Raw genomic sequence first — 21,480 nt, 5'->3', positions numbered from 1 at the left:
GCCTTTGTCCAAGGGTTTTGTTTTTTTTTTTCAACATTATACTTTATACTATTTTTTTTAGAGAACAAAATAATTTAATTTTAAACTAATTGTGACAGTTTTTAGCTAGCAATATATGTATGTTCTCCTTTTTCTAAATAATCTGAAGATCTGAAAAAGTGACACTGGTACTTGTTGGGCCTTTTATTTGTAGTCTCAGAAAATAAAAGAAACATTTTATTAGACTTCTGGGAAAGTTTAGGACTCCAAATTTTCAAATCATTTTTACATTTCTTAAAAATGAATATTACAACCAAATTAAATACTCATAATAGAGCTATAAATGAGGGTCAGTTTCACTATGCTTTCTTCCTTTCATTTTCTATCAAATACAGAGTATTGGGGGCAAAACAAAAATAGACAATATACAACCTGAATACAAGAAAAGGGAACTTTTCTAAAGAAATTATCTAAAAGTTAGCTCTTATTCTGATGTAATTGCATCCTGCAATATCATGCATGTAGAGACTTCATTTAATCATGTTCTATTTGTATGGAGACATACAATGGCAAGAATTTTATAAGTGCTTTTAACAATAATTTTACATGGTTGCATGAAAAAATGCTGGTATTCAATCTTGCACTTGTGCAAATACCTCTCATTCTTAACATGAAAAATTCCAAATTCCAATATTTATTTGGCTGATTTAGAATCATTAGAAATAGAGGAAAAGTTGAGAGAAGAGATAGCATTGGTGATTAGCGAAGCAGAAGTGAAGCGTATTTGGTTCTTTGGAATCATACTTTTTTGCTTGTTAAATAAGACAATGAATTAGAGAGGTGAATGATATATTCTGTCATATTTCAAAGTATTCGAGGTTGTTCTTGCATGAGGTCATCATCATATTAGGGTTAATAGGGTGAAATGCTGTTGCCAGAGAGGGAGGGCTACTGTTACATGCTTCATTCAGAAAAGCATTTGGATTACCAGACTAGGTATGCCATGCAGGGTCTCTCCTCTTGGAATCCCAGCCAAAAAAGAGTTTCTTTTTTTTTCTCTCCTAACTATCCAGTGTTCAACTCATCTTTATTCTTGTATTTATCAATTAAAAATATTATTTGATTAACCACTATGTGTTAGACACTGTGCTGTGCATACAATAAAATGAAGCTAAGATTCCTACCATTAAATAGCTTACAGTCTTTAGCTTGGGTTCTAGATAGTGAAATGTAAGATCTTTAGGCTTATTGAACCAAAAAGTACAAAGCACTTTTCTTACTGTGAGTTTCCCTGATGATTTTTGCTTGAAAATTACATTGTCAGCCAGTGATTATGTCATTTTTCAGCGAGAACATTAAACCTAGTGGCCCACTGGGTGGGTCAGGACCTGCTGTACCTGCTGTGGGTGTTGTGCTAAAATGGTTGAGGGGCTCAGACCCTCCTGGGTCCCAGTTTGTTATCTTCAAAATGAGAGAATTGGACAGAAACATCATTAAGCTTAGTTTTAAACATTAGAGCCTCCCCAACCCATGTTCCCCCAGTAAAGCAAAATTCTGCTTTAAGATAAATAAGCAAACGAATAGAGTCTAATCATTTTGATTGTCTTAAAATGTCTAAAAAAATGATCAGGCCTGATACTTAATAAACCCCTCTGATATTCTAAAACATACCCCCCCACACACACACCCCTCCACACACATGCATTTCAATGCTCTAGATCCTTTGATCTCACTGTTATATGTTCACAAGCTTCACTCCAGTCTTAAAGGAGCTTGCTATGAGCAGGGAAAGGTGATTAGGATAGAATGTGTGAAAAGTTAGAAGATGGAGTATTATTACTGTTGCTATTCTGAGGAAAGAACAACCAAATGTATGTTTTGAGGGACTGGGAGACCCCTGTCCATCAGCAAAGCTTTGGTATATGGGATGTGTGTGTGTGAATGTTTGGTGCAATGAGACTGCCTCTACTCCCTAAATGATTAGTGTAGTATCAGAGTGGAAGATCAGTCATGTTTATTTGTGACTGAGTGATTTTATTGAGGACAGCGTCTCTAATACCCTGCTGCCACCAAATATGTATTAAAAATAAGATATCTTATGTGCTATGTGCCTCTGGATTAACTTTACAAAGGAAATTGATGGAATATAAAAAAGTATCAGTGGAGGAATTATAAACCAGTTATAAAACTAAGGAACTTAATTTCTAACTCAGGCTAAGTGTATCTGTGTGTATTCATATATAGTATATATACATATTTATAGTACATATTTATTATATACATATACTGCATATTTATTACATATACATATATCACATATATAATATGGTGTATACACATGTATGTATTATATTAAATATTTTTAGCTATAGTGTTTTATATTTATATAATACATATATACACAGTGTTTTATGTACATGTATGTATTATATGTTTTATTAAATATTTTTAGAACTATAGTTTTGCCACTATACTAATACTAATATAGTATATATGTATTTATATTATTTATATATATTAATAATATATATATACATATAATAAGTAAAAGCATTTTAGAATATCAGAGGAATTGGTAACTCAATGGCAAGAGTTTGGGAAAGTTTAGGAATTATAAATATATATATTTGGATGGAACCTGGTTTCATTCATTCACAATGGCAGTAATACAGTTGGGCAGGCCATTTAATGGATTTATAGTGCAAAGAAATCCTTATATTCTGAAAGCCTTCTGTTTCCTTGGATATGCCATATTTTCAAACCCATAAGTTATTGTAAAGATTGGTAAAATTTGATTTTGTTGACAAAGCTCATTCTAATTGGCAGAAAGTCTGGCTGTGACATGATATTTACTAGGCTGTTACGTGGAACCAATGCTAAACAACATTGGTATATTGGTATATATTGTGTAGTACACAGTATTTTAATAAGTCTTTATTGAGACCTATTATAGTAGAGACCCAGAAACCAATTCAGCCATTTTTTTTTAGCTGAAAATCTTTCTTAAAGACATTGTACAATCTGTTTATGCCAAATGTTTAATGATTAAAAATAAATGTTTCTAATTGATAAGTAAATTCAGAAAGAAATTGTTTCATTTAAAAATAGGTTTCTTGTTGCATTTTTCTCTCTTTTTTTGTATATAAAGTTTTTATACAAGCCTTTTTATTTTTGTGCTGCCTATATTTTATTAATGGCTACCAAAATAAACTCTATTAGTTGTCTAAGATTATTTGCTTTTTAGTAGTGAAAATTCTTCCTTATTATTGCATAATAAAACTGATTGTTAAAAAGACTTTTGTAGATTTTAACAAAGTTAATAATTTAACTATGTGATCTTATTTCATCCTAGTTTTTTTTTTTTATTTTTATTTTTTATGTTAACCGTCTAATTTATTTGGTCTGCTCAGTGGCCCACAGTGGGCCTCATCCTAGTTTTTTAAAGTATAAACAAATGCAGCAATATCTTACATTATTTAACTAGTAAGTACTTTCTATCTTATTTGTATATATTGCTATACCTTCAGTCATACCTTAATATCTGATAAAGAAAGCTTAGTCTGTGAGGGACATTTGTGTCCTGGAACAAAATTTAAAGCACTAAATCATTTTGTGTGTCTACAATGGACAAATGATAGTGTATCTCTGTCTCTATAGATTTTAATTGTTATATCAACCAGATCTCAAAACTATGAGAAAGTTTTGACAAAATATTGGCCTAGAATGAATTATAATTTATGCTGAAAGATTTTAAGTCCATTCTATTTTGCATCGAAGTGCAAGAGTGAGTAAATTATGTATGATGACTTCTCCTCACTTAAAACCACTTGTAAAAGAAGAATATGTTTGTTTACATCTCACTAATATGCCAATGTTTAGGTAGTTATGTTTACTCCTGTTTGCCACAGGTAAACTGGATAGAACATCAGACAGTTCATTATAGAGACAAGTATGCTCCATTCCCAAAGTTGGATGACAGAACAAGTCATGGTGAGTATTGTAATTTTAGTGCACCATACATCTTCAAGCTGTCTGGAGGTAAAATGCTTACTAAGCATTGCATTTGGGCTGTCAGAATGCTTTATGGCATGGTAATTAAATAAAGGCAGTGCTGTGGAGTTAAGCCAGTATCTGATAAATTCTAGAAATCTCTTCCAGAAAGCTCTTACTTTGAATCTGAAGTTTTGGAAGAAGTAGATTTTACAATTATTGACTAATCTTTCAGTAAAAGCACACTTTATAGGGTATTCACTGAAAACATTCATTTATGTTTTCTTGTGATAAATCAATGTCCAATTCACCTAGCAGAGAACTCAACTGTCAGCATGCTGCCCTTTGAAATGTTAGTTTCCCCTTTCTCAAGTTATATAATCAGTTACTATTTTTAAAACAACCTGGGGCTTCTGGGTGACTCAGCCGGTTAAGCCTCAAACTCCTGATTTTGGCTCAGGTCATGATCATAATCTTTAAAAACAAAAGAAAAAAACAAACAAACAAGGAAACATGACAAAAAAGCAAGATACGAAGACCCAAGATGGAAGTACAGTTATCTACTGCTTTTCGAAAGCTTGTATAATGCAGCTTTGCTTTTACAAAAAAAACCCTACATTAGTACCTGTTTACACTAACTGAAAGTAATCCTAAGAGGATTTTTATTTTGACAATAAGAGGCAAAAGTGAAAATAATTTTCAGTGTTTGTTTGGCAGTGAGCCCTTATGCAGGCAGTGCACAACCCAAATAGCAATAGTGGCCCCGCCAAGCTCCTTCCCCTGAGCTATACTCAGCATTTCAGCATAGAGCTTTCATAGCTTTGAATGGTGTCTGTAAGCATCTGTGCTTTATCTGGCTTTATTCTGCACTTCTGTTAGCAAGATGTGTCCTAAGGTATCAGAAAAGCCTAAGAGATGTTACTTTTTTTGGGGGGGGGGTGTCTGGGAATGCTCAAAAATTTTTCCGTATAAATTAATGGTAATTGCTTCTTCTCATTATGCCATTTTAGCTTAGGAAAGGTTTCATTGGAACGCTCTGCTTTCAGATAGCAGGGGAAAACTGTGTTAGAAAGAAGTGTATTTATTTAATTCTTGTCACTTGTCACTTTTCCTCTGGAATTTAGTGCTTAGTTTAAGAGTGAATTGCACATAATACCTCAGTAGGGAATGGATACATTTTTCCTTTATACTTATTTACCGATGTTCATTCTAATAGTTATAAACTGTGTGTTTGGTAAAAACATGCTATAGACCAGCACTGGGATCCAGAACTATGGGTCAAAGGCCAAAGGCCTTTGTTTTTTGTAAATAAAATTTTACTGGAATTCAGGCCATTTGTTAATATATTGGCTTTTAGCTGCTTTCTTGCTACTACGGCAGAGTTGAAGAGTTGTGACAAAGACCATGAAAGCCCACAAAGTCTAAATTATTTATACTCTGGTGTTTTACAGAAAGCTTATTGACCCCAGGACTAGTATAAGGATTTGCAAATTTTTAAAGGAATATACAGGTTTTGTGTGTGTGTGTGTGTGTGTGTGTGTAGTATGTAGTAATGAGAAAGAATAAAGATTTATTATTTCACATGATTTTTATTTTTCTTCACAGCGAAGAATATTTTGCATTATTGCTTCAAATTTTTAAGTCTTAACAATTTCCCGTAGAAGCTGCTCCTGCTTAGATGCAAAGCTGTGTACACTGTCAGGTGGATAGTTAGTGAGCCAGTGTCTCTTCAAAGATAAAATATTTTCTAAACCATGCTGTGAGATTGGCATAGAAGGAAAACTGGGAATAGGGTTCAGGTGAGTCAGTGAAGTGGCTTCTAACCAGGCAGCTATTATATGCCTGAAAACTGCATGAAGTGAGGTTAGTCTGCAGGTCTTACCAGCTTGTTCTTGGCGAGACTCCCAAACCTCTAACTGTATCATGAATGCGACTTCATTTTCTATAGCAGACTATTCTCCATGGCTGTCTCAAAGATAGACCATGGGTCAAATTTTTTTTAATCTGTTACATTTACTTTTCTAAAAAAAAAAAAGTAAAAAGAAACTTGTTAGATATAAACAGACTATGATTGCTAAGTTATTTTTAATTTTTTAATTCTTCATTTTGTTGTTAAATAGTTGTATGTGTATGTATGTGTATACACATGCACAATTACATAAAGCTGTAGGATCGTGAAAGCAGCTGTAGGACTGCTTTCCAAAATAGAGCTTTTCTATAGAACATCTAGCAGAAGGATAATAGATAATAATGGAATGGTTAACATTACTATTTTCAAAAATTGAAAGGAAATCATCATTCAGAGCCAGTTTGGCATTTTCTTATACGACATCCTATTTAGGGCTCTGAATCTCAGCTATGCATTTCTGTGAATTTGAATCCAACAGAGATGTAGCTTTCACATAATTTTCTTCAGTTACAAGAATCATAATTGTTGTAGTGGGATGCTTTAAGCCTGGGTCACTTCTGAAGTCATTTCTGAAGACAGCAAGTGCTCTTCAGGGACGTGCAAGATGAGGAAAGCACCTGTTGGTCACTGCATCTATGTTACCAATATAGATTTTGTACAGATCAGTGTGTTCAGGAGTCAGCTATGAAGAGGAATCTGAAATGTTTGCAATTTAGTCAATGTGATGAAATATAAGTATAAAAAATTTTTGAAATGCAAACCAGTTCAGATTAACAAAATATTTAGGTACTCTCTCAACTTAGTCTAGAGAAAATAGCTGAATGAGATATAAAAATGAAGATAGAACTATTTACATTGAGATTGCCTGAAAAAATTACCTCCTTTATTCTGAGGTGATTTTTCAGATTCAATTGATTATAATGTTAATTTACATCAAATCTTGGAATGACGTAAACTGTTTTTATTGCTGTTGTCTCAAAATACAGGATTATTACACTTCTGAATTACAATGATACATAGTAGAATTTTGAGAATATAGGACAGAGGTCAAACTCTGTGACATTGGGACAAATATAGCTTGCTGACATTCTATGGGCTAGAAATATTTTTAAAAACTAGAAATGTTATTAAAACTTCTAATTTGCAAATTTCTTTTTTTTAACTTGCAAATTTCATTGAATATCTGAGACATTTTGATATTTGATATTTGTTTTAAGTGTTTTAAATGTAAAAATGTAAATGTAAAATGTAAAAAAGAAATCAAAAGGTGCAGAGGATCATAAGGAAATGTTCTTGATCTCTCATTTTTAGATTTTTAAGTATTCTTCCATAAATATTCATGCTTATATGAACATGAGTGAAATAAACAATGAAATTACAATAAATATTTTCCTATACACAAGTACTTTTAATTCCTCATTTTATAATAACTTGTTTTAATAATTTTATAACTTTACTGCTTTATGCTTGCATTTATTCTTTCATTGGCATTGCTTTGGTATTTTTAAACTAAATTCTTGATTTTAATAGAACTTTCTCTTCTCCTCTCCTTCTTAAATTTTTTATTTCATAGGTTTCAAATGCTATCCTTTGATAGTTGATAGGAATTGTGGTCATTGCCGTGGTAGAGGGAAGAGGGCTTCACAGTGCAAGCAGAGCAGACTGGGAAGGTCCCAAGCACCTCTGCACACCATGCTACATTCTTCTTGGATGATATATCAGTCCTTTCAATGGCCATCCAAATGTTTCTGAACTTATTTTTCTGAGAACTGACAGTTAACAGCCATTCCTGGAGAAATAACTATCCTCTTCTTGACAAAAGTCTGGAAATGTTTAGCTAAATTAATGCATTTGAACCCCTCTGATCACTGAAAGAGCCAAAGTGGAGTGCAAAATCTAGAATTCAGGTCTTCTGATCTCAAATTTGATATCTTTTCCAATTCTTTTTATTGGTATTGAGATTGACGGATTTGGGGGATGATCAAGGAAACAGATATGACCATGAGGTGGCAGTAGCACACAAGGAGTTTTATTTGGGCAGTGCTTTGGCAGGTTTGCACAAGGGGAAAGTCCCTCACAGCAAGAGACCTTCCAGAGGTAGTGGATGAGGGCTACTACCCAGAAGGGGAAGAGGGTAAAGGGAAGTCCTGAGAAAAAGGATCAGAGAAGATGTTAGAGTCTAGGTGAGTTTACTCAGCAGCAAAATGAAGAGAGTCTGTGTCAGAGAGCTCTGAAGGACAGCAGAAGCTTAGAGTCTCTTACAGCTTCAGAGTTAATCTTATCTATGACTCTGATATTGGGTGCAGTTTTATGCATTATGCAAGGTAGGAAGGCTATGAATGTCTAAAATTCTGCTTATTTGGGTTCATTTATTACAACTGGGTGTGTAAAAATTTGAGCTTTTTTGGTGCCAGTGGGCTTTAGAGTTAGTAGATCCCAGCGTGCTGTGGAGTAAAAAACATAGGGCCAATGTACAGAAGCCATTTTTAGCTCACTGTTATAACAGCTAGTACTAGTTTTGTGTATGTGTGTCTTGTCATTATAACATACTCCACATATACATAAAAATATACGCACTGAAATAATGTATAATATGTACACACCATCTCTGTTTTGTTAACCCTATCACTTTGTCATAATGGCTCCAGGTTTTTTAAAGGAATAAATCATTAGAGTTGAATTCTTCTGTATATCCATTTTAAAACTACTCCCCTACTCACCTTCTTCAGAGGAGTCTTCTTTGTATGCTTAGATGTATATACTTTATATATCATTAAAACAATTTATAGGGACACCTGGGTGGCTCGGCAGTTAAATATCTGCCTTTGGCTCAGTCTGTGATCCTGGAGTCCTGGGATCAAGTCCTACATCGGGCTCCCTGCATAGAGTCTGCTTCTCTCTCTGCCTGTGTCTCTGCCTCTCTCTGTGTGTGTCTCTAAAGAATATATAAATAAAATCTTAAAAATAAAACAATTTATAAAGTTATTTTGGGATAACTTTATGTAAGTGTTAGCAAAATGTGCATAGCCTTCTGCTCTCTCCTTGTAATTTTTGAGATGGATCTAAATGATACTTGTAGGTAAAATAGTATTTCATCCTATGATGATTTTAAAAACAATTTCATATTCATGGACATTTAAGTTGTTTTGTTTTTCATTGTTTGCAAAAGCTGCAGTAAAGAACATTTCTGGACATATCCTCTTATGTAAATGTTGATACTTGGCTATTCCATTTTGATAAGCTCTTCATAAATTGGTATATAATTCTCAAACACCCTATGTGCTCAGATCTGGTACTTTATCGAAATTAGATATAATTCCTATTCTTAAAATTTATAATTGTAGTTTACTCCCAAACACCCTATGTGCTCAGATCTGGAACTTTATCGAAATTAGATATAATTCCTATTCTTATAAATTTATAATTGTAGTTTACTCTTGTATATGTTTATAAATGAGACTCTATGATAGCTTAATTTCTTTTATCATTTTACTAAATTTAAATTTATTTCTCAGATAGATTGTTGTCAATGTTATTGCTTGATTATTTCCCCCAATATTTGGTTTTGGTAATCCACCAAGGTGCACAGGCAAGTATGAATGTCTGTCTTTAGAAGAAGATTGAGTCAAAGACTTTTCTTGGGCACGTGGGTGGCTCAGTTGGCTAAGCATCTGCCTTTGGCTCAGGTCATGCTCTCAGGATTCTGTGATGGAGTCCCATGGATGAAGTTCCTTGCTCGGGGAGGGGGGGATGTCTGCTTCTTCCTCTACTCCTCCCCCTTGCTCATGCTTTCTCTCTCTCTCTCTCTCACTCTTTCTCTGTGTCTTAAATAAATAAATAAAATCTTAATAAAATAAAGAGCCTTCCTGAATTTCTAGCACTGTCACTTGCTCCCTTAATACTTTATTAAATATATCAGAACAATTAGAAAATGGACATTAAAAAACGTATTATTTACTACAGCTCAAGTAATTTAAATCACTCTCCTAAGAGATGTATTTTGGGAAAAGTCATAGTGGCAGGCACATGACATGGTAAGGATAATGATCAGTGTAAGCTGATAACTTCTAATGGGAAATATATAAAGAGCTTTTGAATTGCATTTCAAATCACTCATTTTTCCAGCATTTTTTTGTATGCAACAAATGCATAGAAAGTGGTTAGCTAAAACAGGTAGTTTGAAAATATTTCAACATTTTTATCTAAACAAATGTCAGAATTTTTTTTGAAAATGAAAAATGCTAAGTATAATAAAAGTGTATATTTATGCTCTCGGCAGCCAAATGTGCTTTTTAATGGAATTTAAATAAATGGAATTTTTATGACAAAAAAAGCAACAGTAAAAGCAGTGATTATGTTTTTCATAGTTCATTTGCCGTCTTTGCCCTGCAGACCTTCTGTGGAGGAAAATGAGATCCCGAGTGAAGTCTACAATGTCATTGACTCTGAAGAAGGACTCAGAGACCCATTGGTGTTTAATGACCCTTACTGGCCTATGCAATGGGAACTGGTATGATCTTCAGAAATAGATGGTTCTTTGGCAATGTTAAGAAATATTATTTTCGTCATATTTTAATGCAGTAGACAGACACTTTTATGCACTGCCTGCTTTTATCTATTGGTTTTGCAGAGAGAGACTTAGCAAATTTTTGATGAAATATTACTGCCAGCTTATTAATGAGTAGTAATCCTTTTAATTTGATTACATCCTTAGGGTTTGATTTAGTATACCAAAGATAACAGCAAAAAAAAAAAAAGACATTTAAATTTGGTGTGTGTAAACAGACTCATTACACAGAAATGTTGTTGCCATTCAGGCTTGAAGTTCTTGTTCTTGCATAACCAGAATATATCCTATATTACATCAATAATGAGAAAACTCTTTATGGATTAAGTAGATGTTAGAACATTGCATAACAAACTTTTTTTCATAATGCTTATGGTGTTGGATGTTTTAGGACCACATTGTCCTATCACTTATACATAATTGTGATAATAGGATTGAAAAAAAGCACATTTATCTTTTGAATGTAAATAAGTAAAAAAAAGTTGAAGTACATACTACTGAAGATTTTGAGAGGAAATATTTGGAATGTGAAGATAATGTGGTGAAAATAGAGAGAAATTGAAGACCTTCTAATATCCATACTTATCTCCTCCTAGGTCTGTAAATGATGTAGTGTTTAAAGGGTCTCATACTATAAAATGAGAAAAAGGTTAAGTGCATTTCATCATATTTATGGCAGAATAAGGTGAAAATGGGCAACTGTTGTTGTAGCTCTTTTTCATATCAATCATTGGTAGTTACCAAGCCAACTATCTGAAAAGAGTGGAAAACCTATGTTGGAAAAAATCCAGTTCACTCCTCTATAGCTTCAATTCATCTTTAAAAAGTGAAACATAATTAAAAATATTTTAAGATCTATATATGACTATATTTGACATTTCAAACAAACAAAAAAACTCAATTAGAAAAAAATTGAGTTTTGCTTCAATTACTTGAAAGTGAGATAATCAGTATCAAGTGAGTGGACTAGAACTACTTAGGGTCATGAAAGTTAAAGAGAAAATGAAATTTTTAAAAAAGGAGTGAGGGAAAGTAGCTACATTAAAAAGGATGGCATGGAATAAGGGAAAATGTTTTTAAACTTTCTTTTGTTGGTTGTTTTTTTTTTTTTTTTGACTTGAAGAAGCAGCAAAAATTAAGATGAATACACATAGAACACTTTATAATTAGTTCCTTAGCAAGACATACTTTTATTGTATCGGTTTTTAAATGCCAAACTCCCCCATACTGAAGTCAAGAATTTCAGAAGAATGCAATAGGGAAAGGAAATGGAGGACAAGTGATGTAGGAAAGACAAGAACAATTGAGTAGCAGTCAACAAAATGACAGGGATTAGAAATGGAGACAGATCTTAGAAGACTATTAAGGAATAAACCCTCTTAAAAGCAGAAGACAGAGATTGTAAAAGGCAAAAGGCAGAAGTAGAAGGAAAGCTCTATACCATTTTCTAGGGCATGAGTTGATAGACTTTTTTTTACAAATAACCAGATAGTAAATATTTCAGGCTTTGTGGACCATATAAATCTCTGTGGCATAATTTTGTTGTTGTTGTTCCAGTCCTTTAAAAATGTGAAAACCTTAGCTTGAGCCATAGATAACCAGAGTGTAGGCTGGCTTTTATTTGCAGGCCATAGTTTACTGACATTACAGAGAATAATGGAAAAAGAGGAGTCAAAATATTAATCATTCAGACTTATCTGTCTCTTAGGCATTCAACTGTTGTATTATACTCTACACACATTACACAAGCACAACTCAGCAATGAAAGGTCAAGCCAGGTCATATTACTATCAATAGCTTTTTGGAGTATTATACTGTATTCCTCATAAGCACCCTTCTAGAGGCATTTCTGTCCATAGAAGAGATTCCTTGTAATACCTTGTAATATTAAGGCCAGCTATAATACAAAATTGCAAAGAAAAATGTGCAGTTTCCAATTGGATGTTCTCTTTAAAACATATTCCTAATAGCATACCTAAGCTGTGTTACAGAATCCATCCTCTGTCGAGAATACCAAATTTATTTATTGAAAGGTTGACTGGCAAAGCTGGGTTGTGCTGCCCTAACACAGAAAGGTGAGACCTTATCTTGGCTACCAACCATTAAGTAGCCTCTGTTAGTTACCAATGTTATCCTCCTTTCTCCACAACCAAATGTCCTGAAACAGAAGTCTTCTTTTATGTGCCATGTCCATCTACTCCTCAACCAAAAATATATGGCAGCCAACATGGTAAAGTTTCTATCCTGATATCTCAATTAAATGGCCGAGAGGAAAGAGTGAAAGCTAAAAGGAAAATAATTGTTTCTTACATTAGGTAGATAAAATAAAATAACCCATTTATGTTATGCTCAAAGGTCATTAGACATTGATTAGAAAAGTTACAGCAATATAATTTTCAAGAATATAGGCTTATCTAATTTTTAATGCTTTAATTTTTTTATTCAGAAGTTAATTTTGTGAAAAGGTGTTACATCTGCATACACTTATTTTATTTATAAAACAATGTGGCAGACAATGTAAAAGTGAGTTGACAACATGAACTTTCAAGAGCGAAAAAAGGTATCAGGATATTCATATACTCAGGGATCAATATCGGAGATAGGAGCACTGGCTCAGCACAGCAGAGACTTGCCACAGCAGAGACCAGAGGGCCAGAGTAAGGATGATGCCAAAAGAGATTCAGCCTTTGAATTTATTTATTAGTTAATTTACTTATTTATTTATTCATGAGAGACACAGAGAGAGCCAGAGACATAGGTGGAGGGAGAAACAGGCTCCCTTAGGGGAACCTGAAGTGAGACTCCATCCCAGAACCCTGGGATCATGACTTGAGCCAAAGGCAGGTGTTCAACCACTGAGCCACCCAGGTGCCCCTCAGCCTTTGAGTTAAAGAAAAGGAAATGTTTGATCATTTTAACATGGATTTTTAGATGAAAAAAAGAAAACAAATTTTATAAATGTTGCTATGATTGAGTATATTAGGAAGGCTATAGACTTTAGGGTTATAGGCAATGTGGATTCCAATCCTAGGCTAGACCATGCTGTCTGTACTGTGATTATCATGAACATTTTAATCTGAAAATTTGTTTTCTTATTTGTAAGATGGGCCTAACAGTACATATATCACAGAGTTGTTTTTAGAATGAAATAAAATCATGGACACAAAGGATATGTCATGCTATTTAGCATGTAGTGGGCATTCAATGAACAACTTGGCAGTTGGCCAGATTCTTTTCCTACCTATAGGGGGTCAAACTTCCATTACATAGGAAATAACCTATGTTGAATGCTCATTTATCAACAATGTTAGATGACTAGAGCAGTACTAGTGCAGGTTATTAGTAATCCTTGTGCTAAATATAATAGGAATAATGTTTATCCTAGTGGTCTCTGAAGAAGGACTTACCCCCAGAGTGCATGGCAGATGCACTGAGATGCAGGAAAAAATTATGAGAACTTCCATCTATATTTATTTTTTTAATCTTTATTTTTTTTAGTTTTTCTGAATATATTATAATCCACATATTACTATATTAACACATGATTTCATTTTATAAATAATTAAATATACATATAATATAGTTGTATGTGCAAACCATTTTTTTATGATAAGACTCATGAACACAGTGTCTGAAAGCAACTGTTATACTCAACAAATACTTATAACATGAATGTCTCAGTGTTTTTTACTGACTGCCTGCTATATGAACAGGACTAGGCATTAAATTTGAAGACAAGTTAGCTATAGATTTTTACTTTAAAAATCTTAAGGTCTAAAAGAGATGATAGATATACTAATAAATATTATTAGACAGAAAGCCATCCTATTAAGAAGATGGAGTTAAAGAAGTTCTAGTTTGTGTGAGATAATGTTTGAACTGAGATTAAATGTGGGAATATTATAAACAGAGGCATGGAGATGGAAAAATGTTGTTTTTGTCCAGAGAAAGTATCTTGGATATTTGAAGTCCAGACTTTATTCTATGCCAATAGAATTTTTAAAAAGACTTTTGAACTGAATATTTGAGCTTGAGTACCATTGATTTATTATTTTATCCATTCATTTATGAAACACTTGTTTGTCAAATACTATGGTCAGGCCCAATGCTATGTACAAAATACAAATATGCATTACATGCTATTCTTATTTTCAAAAGATTCATATTCAGTGAGAGAGCCATGTAAATGTACTCAGTGCATGTTAAAAATGCATAACAAAGGTGTGGATAAAAGAAAAGCCAATAATGATGACATTCTGAAGAGAATGACCTATTCCATTCAAGTATGTTGGAAAGCCTTCACTGAGTCAAAAGATAAATAAGAAAACATTTATAGTCCAAGAGAGGTAGGCTGGCTGAGCTTTGGCCTTTTTCGTGTGCCCAGAGCTTAGAGAAATAGCAATGGGAAAAAGGCTGGACAGTTTATTTGGGCCCTATTCCAAAAGACCACATATGCCAAAATATGGCATTTGTTCTTTGTCCTGTAGCACATGTAGCTAAGAGGCTTATGAGAAGGAAGTGACCCAATAACCTTTGTCTTGTAAAAGATGACTGAGGTGTAGTGGGTTGAGTTCAGAATAAAGGGGATCAAGATTGGAGGCAGAAGAGAACCATTAGGGGAAGTCTATTGTTCAGGAAAATGAAGAAATTTGGACCTAGGAGGTAAAGTAGTATTTACCTAGGAAGTAAATAAAGACAACGATGCAAAATCAAGCCATTTTTAGGAGGAAGATACTGAGGAAAATCTTAGGTAAATTTGGATACAAGAATTAAGGAAGAAGGGCCTGTCCAGAATGATTTGAGATTGGTTTGGGTGGGTGACTGTATTAAGTATAAAGTTGCCATAACAAAACACCACAGATTAGGTGGCTTAAACAACAGAAATTTATTTACTTACAGTTATGGAGGCTGGAAGTCCAAGATCAAGGTTCCAGCTGGTTTAGTTTCTCCTGAGGCCTCTCTTTTTGGCGTGTAGACAGCTTCTTACTGTGTTGTCACATGGTCTTTCCTCTGTACATGGGCATCCCTGTACCAGTCCTATTCGATTAGGTTTTACAAGACCTAATAAAGTGTATAAAGTCCTGCTGGATTAGGTCCCCACCCTTATGACCTCATTTAACCTCAATTTACTCTTGAAAGGCCCTATCTTTAATGTAGTCGTAATATGGGTTAAGGCTTTAACTTATGAGTTTTGGAGGAACACAATTCAGTCAATAATGGGGTAAATTTGGTGGTATGGTTGAGGTACTCAATTATGTATTTTACAGAATGACCAAGATCTGTCTGTGAAATAAATTGAGAGAAAAAAAGGGACTAAAATATTTTATAATTATAATGGGATCATTGCCCATATTTTAATAATGAATAAATTGAGATCAATAGGATTGAAGGTAATAGGTAGCACTTGGAAATATGCAAGAAAATGTTATGTTATGGGCATTATGTTATAATTACAAATTTGTTTATTTGCAAATATTGCAAATATAACAAATATACATTTATGTTACAAATATATAACTAAAGCATGTTGCCCACAATTTAACTCATTATCATCCATATTTAATTGTCTATGTTATCTTTAAGCCTCTGAGTCTCAATATATAATAAATATTTAATTACAACATTTTATATTATATACTAGCAACAGTATATATCTTTAGAGGAAATGTATGGATGGTTCTTGATTGGGATTGCCCAGCAATAAGTGTTTGGTGGAAATGAAGGGTAAATGTTAATATTTAAAGGTGAAATAGAGTGCATTAATCTGAAAACACTGTATAGGTTAAGATGTGAGACGAGAGAGAGAGAGATGGACATGGATTTGCAGATATTCGGTAATGAAAGCTGAACAGGGGACTGGCATGGTGCACAGAGAGAAGGAGAGAATAGGTCAGATTTATTTACTCAAGAAATACTAAGTGCCTAGTAGAGGCTAGACAGTGTGCTTGACGTTTGAGACTCAATAGTGAATAAGAAAATGTAGTGTCCCTCTTTTCTTAGAGCTGACAATCCTAGCAAGAAATAATATAATCAAACAAATTATTAATGGTAGAAAGACAGAAAGAAAGAAAGCAAGTAAGTAAGTTGGGCATCAGTTACTGAGAGAACTACTTCTAGTTCACCCTGACTCTTAATATGAGCTGCTCATGTACTTAGACTTTGAGCCAACTTTTTGGGAACTGCAGCTGTTCCTGGGAGAAAGGTGGCTTTAATTACAGAACTTACCTGTATAAGTTTCAGCTTCTCTTAGAACTTGGCCCTCAATCCCTTGTTAGATTTCTGATGCTTTCAAATATTTGAATATTTAGTTTTTCTTCTTTTTTTCAGTTTTTCTAGTGTCTTTAGCAGGAGGATTAGAAGGAATTATTTAATACATCATTACCATAAATAGATGTTTGAAGTTTATTCTATGTAAATCACCAAATAACCAAATTTCAAAGATATAAATTGCTTTAACACCATCACATGAAAGAAGTAGTATCATAACACTAAAGTTGGGATGCTGTACTTCCACCAGAAATTGCACCAATATATAATCTGAACAGGGAGCTATTTATTTTCAAAGGTGAAGCAAAATTCTGTCTTGTCTAATGGTCAGAATTTCTTTTAATTGTATTTTCAACTTAAATAAGTTATTGTTAAGATATTGAAGAGAGGATACACATGTACAGTTATTAAGCATCAACATTTTTATCAGCTCCATATGGTAATCTACCACTGTAATGGAAATACTTACTGTATGTCCCTCTGTGAAAAACATGGGGATTTCCTCAGTCCTGTTGGACTTAACCACTAAGTTTAAGCTCTTCTCCTTTGCTAATGTCAAATAACAGCCAATCATTCTTTCCTTTAATCTAGGTCCTTCTCCTTCACAACTTCCAGAGAAAATTTTAATGTTCCTTGACCATTGATGGCTTCTGCGTTTCAGCAATGCTACTTTATAAAAAAAAATTGCTTTCTATTTTTTTCTTTATGTCTATGAGATTTTTTAAGGAAAGCATAGACTCAAATCATTATTGAAATGGGACATTGTTCCTTTAAGGTTTAATGGTGAGAAAGAAGATAAACATATCTAATTTCCTTATTAGGAATGGGCTGGCTTGATAGGATTTTTATCACTGGAGGCCTCTGACTTCTGTTCATGCCAAAAGAATGCCAGACTGCTGGGTTGGTGGAAGGAATGAGATACTATCCAGGGAAGTAAACATGCATTAAAAAAGATAGTCTGTATACTACATACATACTTTCTCAGTTTTTTGTATAGCAGGTTTAGTAGTTGAATTACCCTAGAATTGTGATGTTATAATGTCTTTGCTCTCTTACATATTAAAGGTTTATTGATATATTCCAAAGAAGCTCATCTTTGTCATCCAAGAAGAAACAAATAATGTTATAATTAATTTAATAGATGACTTTCTTAACTGGTTACCTTATAGTTCCTCACCTATGTGTGGGTAGTTTGCATTGCTACTGGCTGGCAGCCACTCCTGAAGGAGACAAGAAGGAAGTTGCGCTGGCAGCCAAATAAATTTGTCCTGTGTGTCCTGTCCAGCCAAGTGCTATTTGGTGCCAACTTCTAGTCCTCAGTGTGTTGTCATCTTATGAGTTTCTCCATACAGGTATTTTAAATTCTTCCTATGATCTTACACAACTTCTTCATAGGTTATGTGGATATGTGGTTATGTAGATACTTGTGCATATATAATAGTTTTTTCTATGCCCAAACAGATCTTGGAATAATTAATTTAAAAAAATCTGGGGTCATTAATTAAGTTATTCCTGAGGTCAGTAATTTTTCTAGCTTAATAGAAACTGTGGTACTCTACTTAGATCACCTTTCCTGGGTTGTGGCACCCATATCCCAGTGACTGGCAGTGTTGGCCACAAATGTATTGTAGTTCCCACCCCACTCCTAGCCTTCTATGTCTGCACCTTTTGCACCCTGAGAATTGCGTTGGCTAATAGGAGCAGTCTAGCCAAGGAGATTACGACACTTTTCCTCCTTCTCTTGCCCTTTCAGAGGTGGCAGGTAGACTATATCTGACTGATACAGGGGTACATAAGTCTATCTTTTTTGCCTCAAGAGGGGACAATACTGTGGTGAAATTTATATTCTAGATCTCTTGTAATCTCTATGGATCAGGCCATGACTGACTTTCCTGAGACCACATTCTTAATCAACTATTCCTCCTTCCTTATGCTGTATCACTTCTACTCTTATAGGTATTCTACAAGAGATTTTTCTCAACAAAGCATCTGAAACCCTATATTGGGCTCTGTTTCTAGGGAGACTGAGTTAAGACAGTACTAAAAGTGGTCTTTGGGAACAGACTCCAAGAATGGGATTCTGGAATTAAAAACTTGAGGGCCAGTTTGCAATAAACACCTTATCACTGGTGGTAGGTGGAGTTTGCATGGTTCTGGCATGCAGCCACAGTGTAATTGCTAAGGCTGTCACTGGGGTCAACAGGGATAAGATATAGGCAGAAGGAGATGCACTGGCTTTTGCAATATTTCTGGCATTTGAGAGGTATAAGAGAAATATAAATTATAAAGACGATGGAATTGAGAAGCTATTTCTGAATGTCATTGGTGCTTTGAAGAGATGAAATAACAAGCCCGGGGCAATCAATCATCAATTTAAAGCCAAGTGTGATAGTCAGAGGGCCTTTTGGGCAGTTTTTAAAGAGACCTTCAGATCCTGTAGCTGGAGAACAGACAGAACTTAAGATCAGGCATAAGACTTAATTATGAAAGTCACAGGCCTCAAGAGAAAGCTTAATTCTTAGCCTAGGAAAGTCTTGTATGCTAAAGGCAGAGCATGGAAGAAGAAAGTGACACAGAAATTTGATATAGTGTTATCTGGGTATAAATACATGTAGACCTTGTACTGCTGAATTATCTCGAAACTTAAACTTGAACAAGTGGTCTAGTTGCCTTAGTTGAAAGATGGAGCCTTGGCTGAAGACTATGAAGAATCCTCAAATGAGGCAGATAACTTACAGAATAATACTAACCCCTTCTGAATCTGCCCCCTTCTCCACTCTTGGTCACAAGACCAACAACTAAGGTTATATCTCAGCATAACCCAGCTGATAAAGTACTGAGCCTGCCAAGGGAGGGGATGGATTATTTGCCAACAGAGTTACAAGAATAACTAACAAGTACAAGGGTAACTAGAAAGTATTCCTGAGAGTGAGTTCTGAAGGTGCTAGATCAGAATGGTGGGGTGGAATGTAAAAGCTGAATAAGGGAGACTATGTTAATATGGGGGCACCTTCCTGTAATACAGAAGTTAACACCCTGGAAATGGTTCTACTATACTGCTTGGAAGCTTCTTGGAAGCTTGAATATTAACGGCTGGCATTCTAGAAAAAATTTACTATATATATCCTGAAAACCCATCTGCTGATTTTGTTTCTTAGAAGAGCCTAGTTTCCAGTCCATTTGTGAAGGGGGTACCAGCATTGTTCTAGAAGCTCATAGCAACTATACTATGTAGGCTGAGACAGGTTGTAAGAGAAACATTGTAACAAAATTTGGCTCTGAAGATGATTGATAAAGATAGAATGATGGATGATAGATGATAAACATAGCATTATTCTATAATTTGAGTATATATACAATCTATTAAAATATATTCTATATATTCAGTATATAGAATAGTGCTATCTATCTACATATTGGCTATCACCTGTTTATCTAAAATCATCTAAGATCAAGAATGACTATGCAGAAGGCTGAGATCAGCTACCCAAATGGAGAGTAATGATCCTTTGCCAAATTTCCAGACTTGCAGTTATTAGACCTCAAGTTCATCAATTTAAGGGGAAGTCAGGCTCCCTTACATAAGAAAGGCCATTTTAATAACATAATGGAATTATATATAAGAATATTCCTCTAGTTCTTTCCCAGGGGTATATACATCCATATTTGGACCAGTATCTACAGAGGAAAGGAGAATATCCAGATCTTTTAAGGTCTTTTGGATATACTGTCCAAACTGATGCAGATACCTAAGGAACCAAAGCACTATCATAGCCTCCCTGCCAGTAAAAAGGCATATGGAAGCATTTAATAATAGGTTCCTGGCTTGGTCTCATAGTAGATTTATGGGCTCCACAATCAGTGTTTTGGTTTGAGAATATATAATCATGGTGGACAAACTTAGCAGTTGGCAGAGTTCTCTTATGGCTCTTTGACTATTTCAGTAAGAGCAACTGCAGTGAAAATGGGAGCCCCTGAAACTGTCCCACCAACCCCTTCCCAGCCAAGATAATAAATCAAGAACAATTTTCTATTGTTCTATTCAATTTTCTATTATTCATGCCATCCTCAAAACCTTAAAGGTTGTAAGGGATGTGGTACCATTATCTCTTCATTTAATTCATGTCTAACCTATGCAAAAATAGGATGTATTTGTGAAAGATGACAGTGGAGACTCAAACTTAACCAAATGGAGATCTCAATTGTGGCAGAAGTGTCACATAGATATCTTTAGTTGGTCAGATTCATACACAGCTTTGGTTATGTGGTATGTGGCTGTGGAGATTTGGAATACATTCATTCCCATATGTATAAAAAAGAGGATCAGAAGCAGTTAACATTCACAAGGGACAGACAACCATATACACTTGCAGTCTTTCCTTGGAGCTGTGTTAAATTTCTTGTTGTCTCATAACATATTTCAACGAGGCATGGACCATCTGGCTATCCTGCAGATTATCATATTGGTCCACTATACTGTTGAACAAAAAGTAGAGATAATTATGGGTTCCTTGGTAAAGTATGAGTGCTCCAAGGAATGGAAGATAAACCTCACAAATGTTTAGGGACCTGTATTAATGGTGTGATTTGGGGATGTAGGGGTTCAGTGGCCTGCAACCACATCTCCTTCATAGTAATACAAGGTAGGAGAGATAGACTCCACAAATATTCAAAAGCTGACTCAATGGTGCAAATTTTTTGTAGGGAAGTGTCTAGTGGTCTAGATCATTCCAGGACATTCTCTCCAAAGTAAAGGACAAAATACATA

The 21,480-nt window shown here is 34.4% G+C and overlaps 1 protein-coding gene across 1 annotated transcript in view; it reads left to right on the top strand.

Moving 5' to 3' along the window:
- The window catches only part of LOC140636377 (uncharacterized), a 499,328-nt gene that overhangs the window by 382,150 nt on the left and 95,698 nt on the right, over positions 1-21,480 (top strand). The window contains exon 7 of the mRNA XM_072831614.1: positions 10,271-10,388. Coding sequence (XP_072687715.1) covers positions 10,271-10,388 — 118 coding nt within the window. The remainder of the gene's footprint in view (positions 1-10,270; positions 10,389-21,480) is intronic.

Source organism: Canis lupus, chromosome 7, assembly GCF_048164855.1.
Source record: "Canis lupus baileyi chromosome 7, mCanLup2.hap1, whole genome shotgun sequence".
Lineage (NCBI taxonomy): Eukaryota > Metazoa > Chordata > Mammalia > Carnivora > Canidae > Canis > Canis lupus.
The sequence above is the reverse complement of the archived record's forward strand: the minus strand, read 5'-3'. Positions and strand labels throughout refer to the sequence as shown.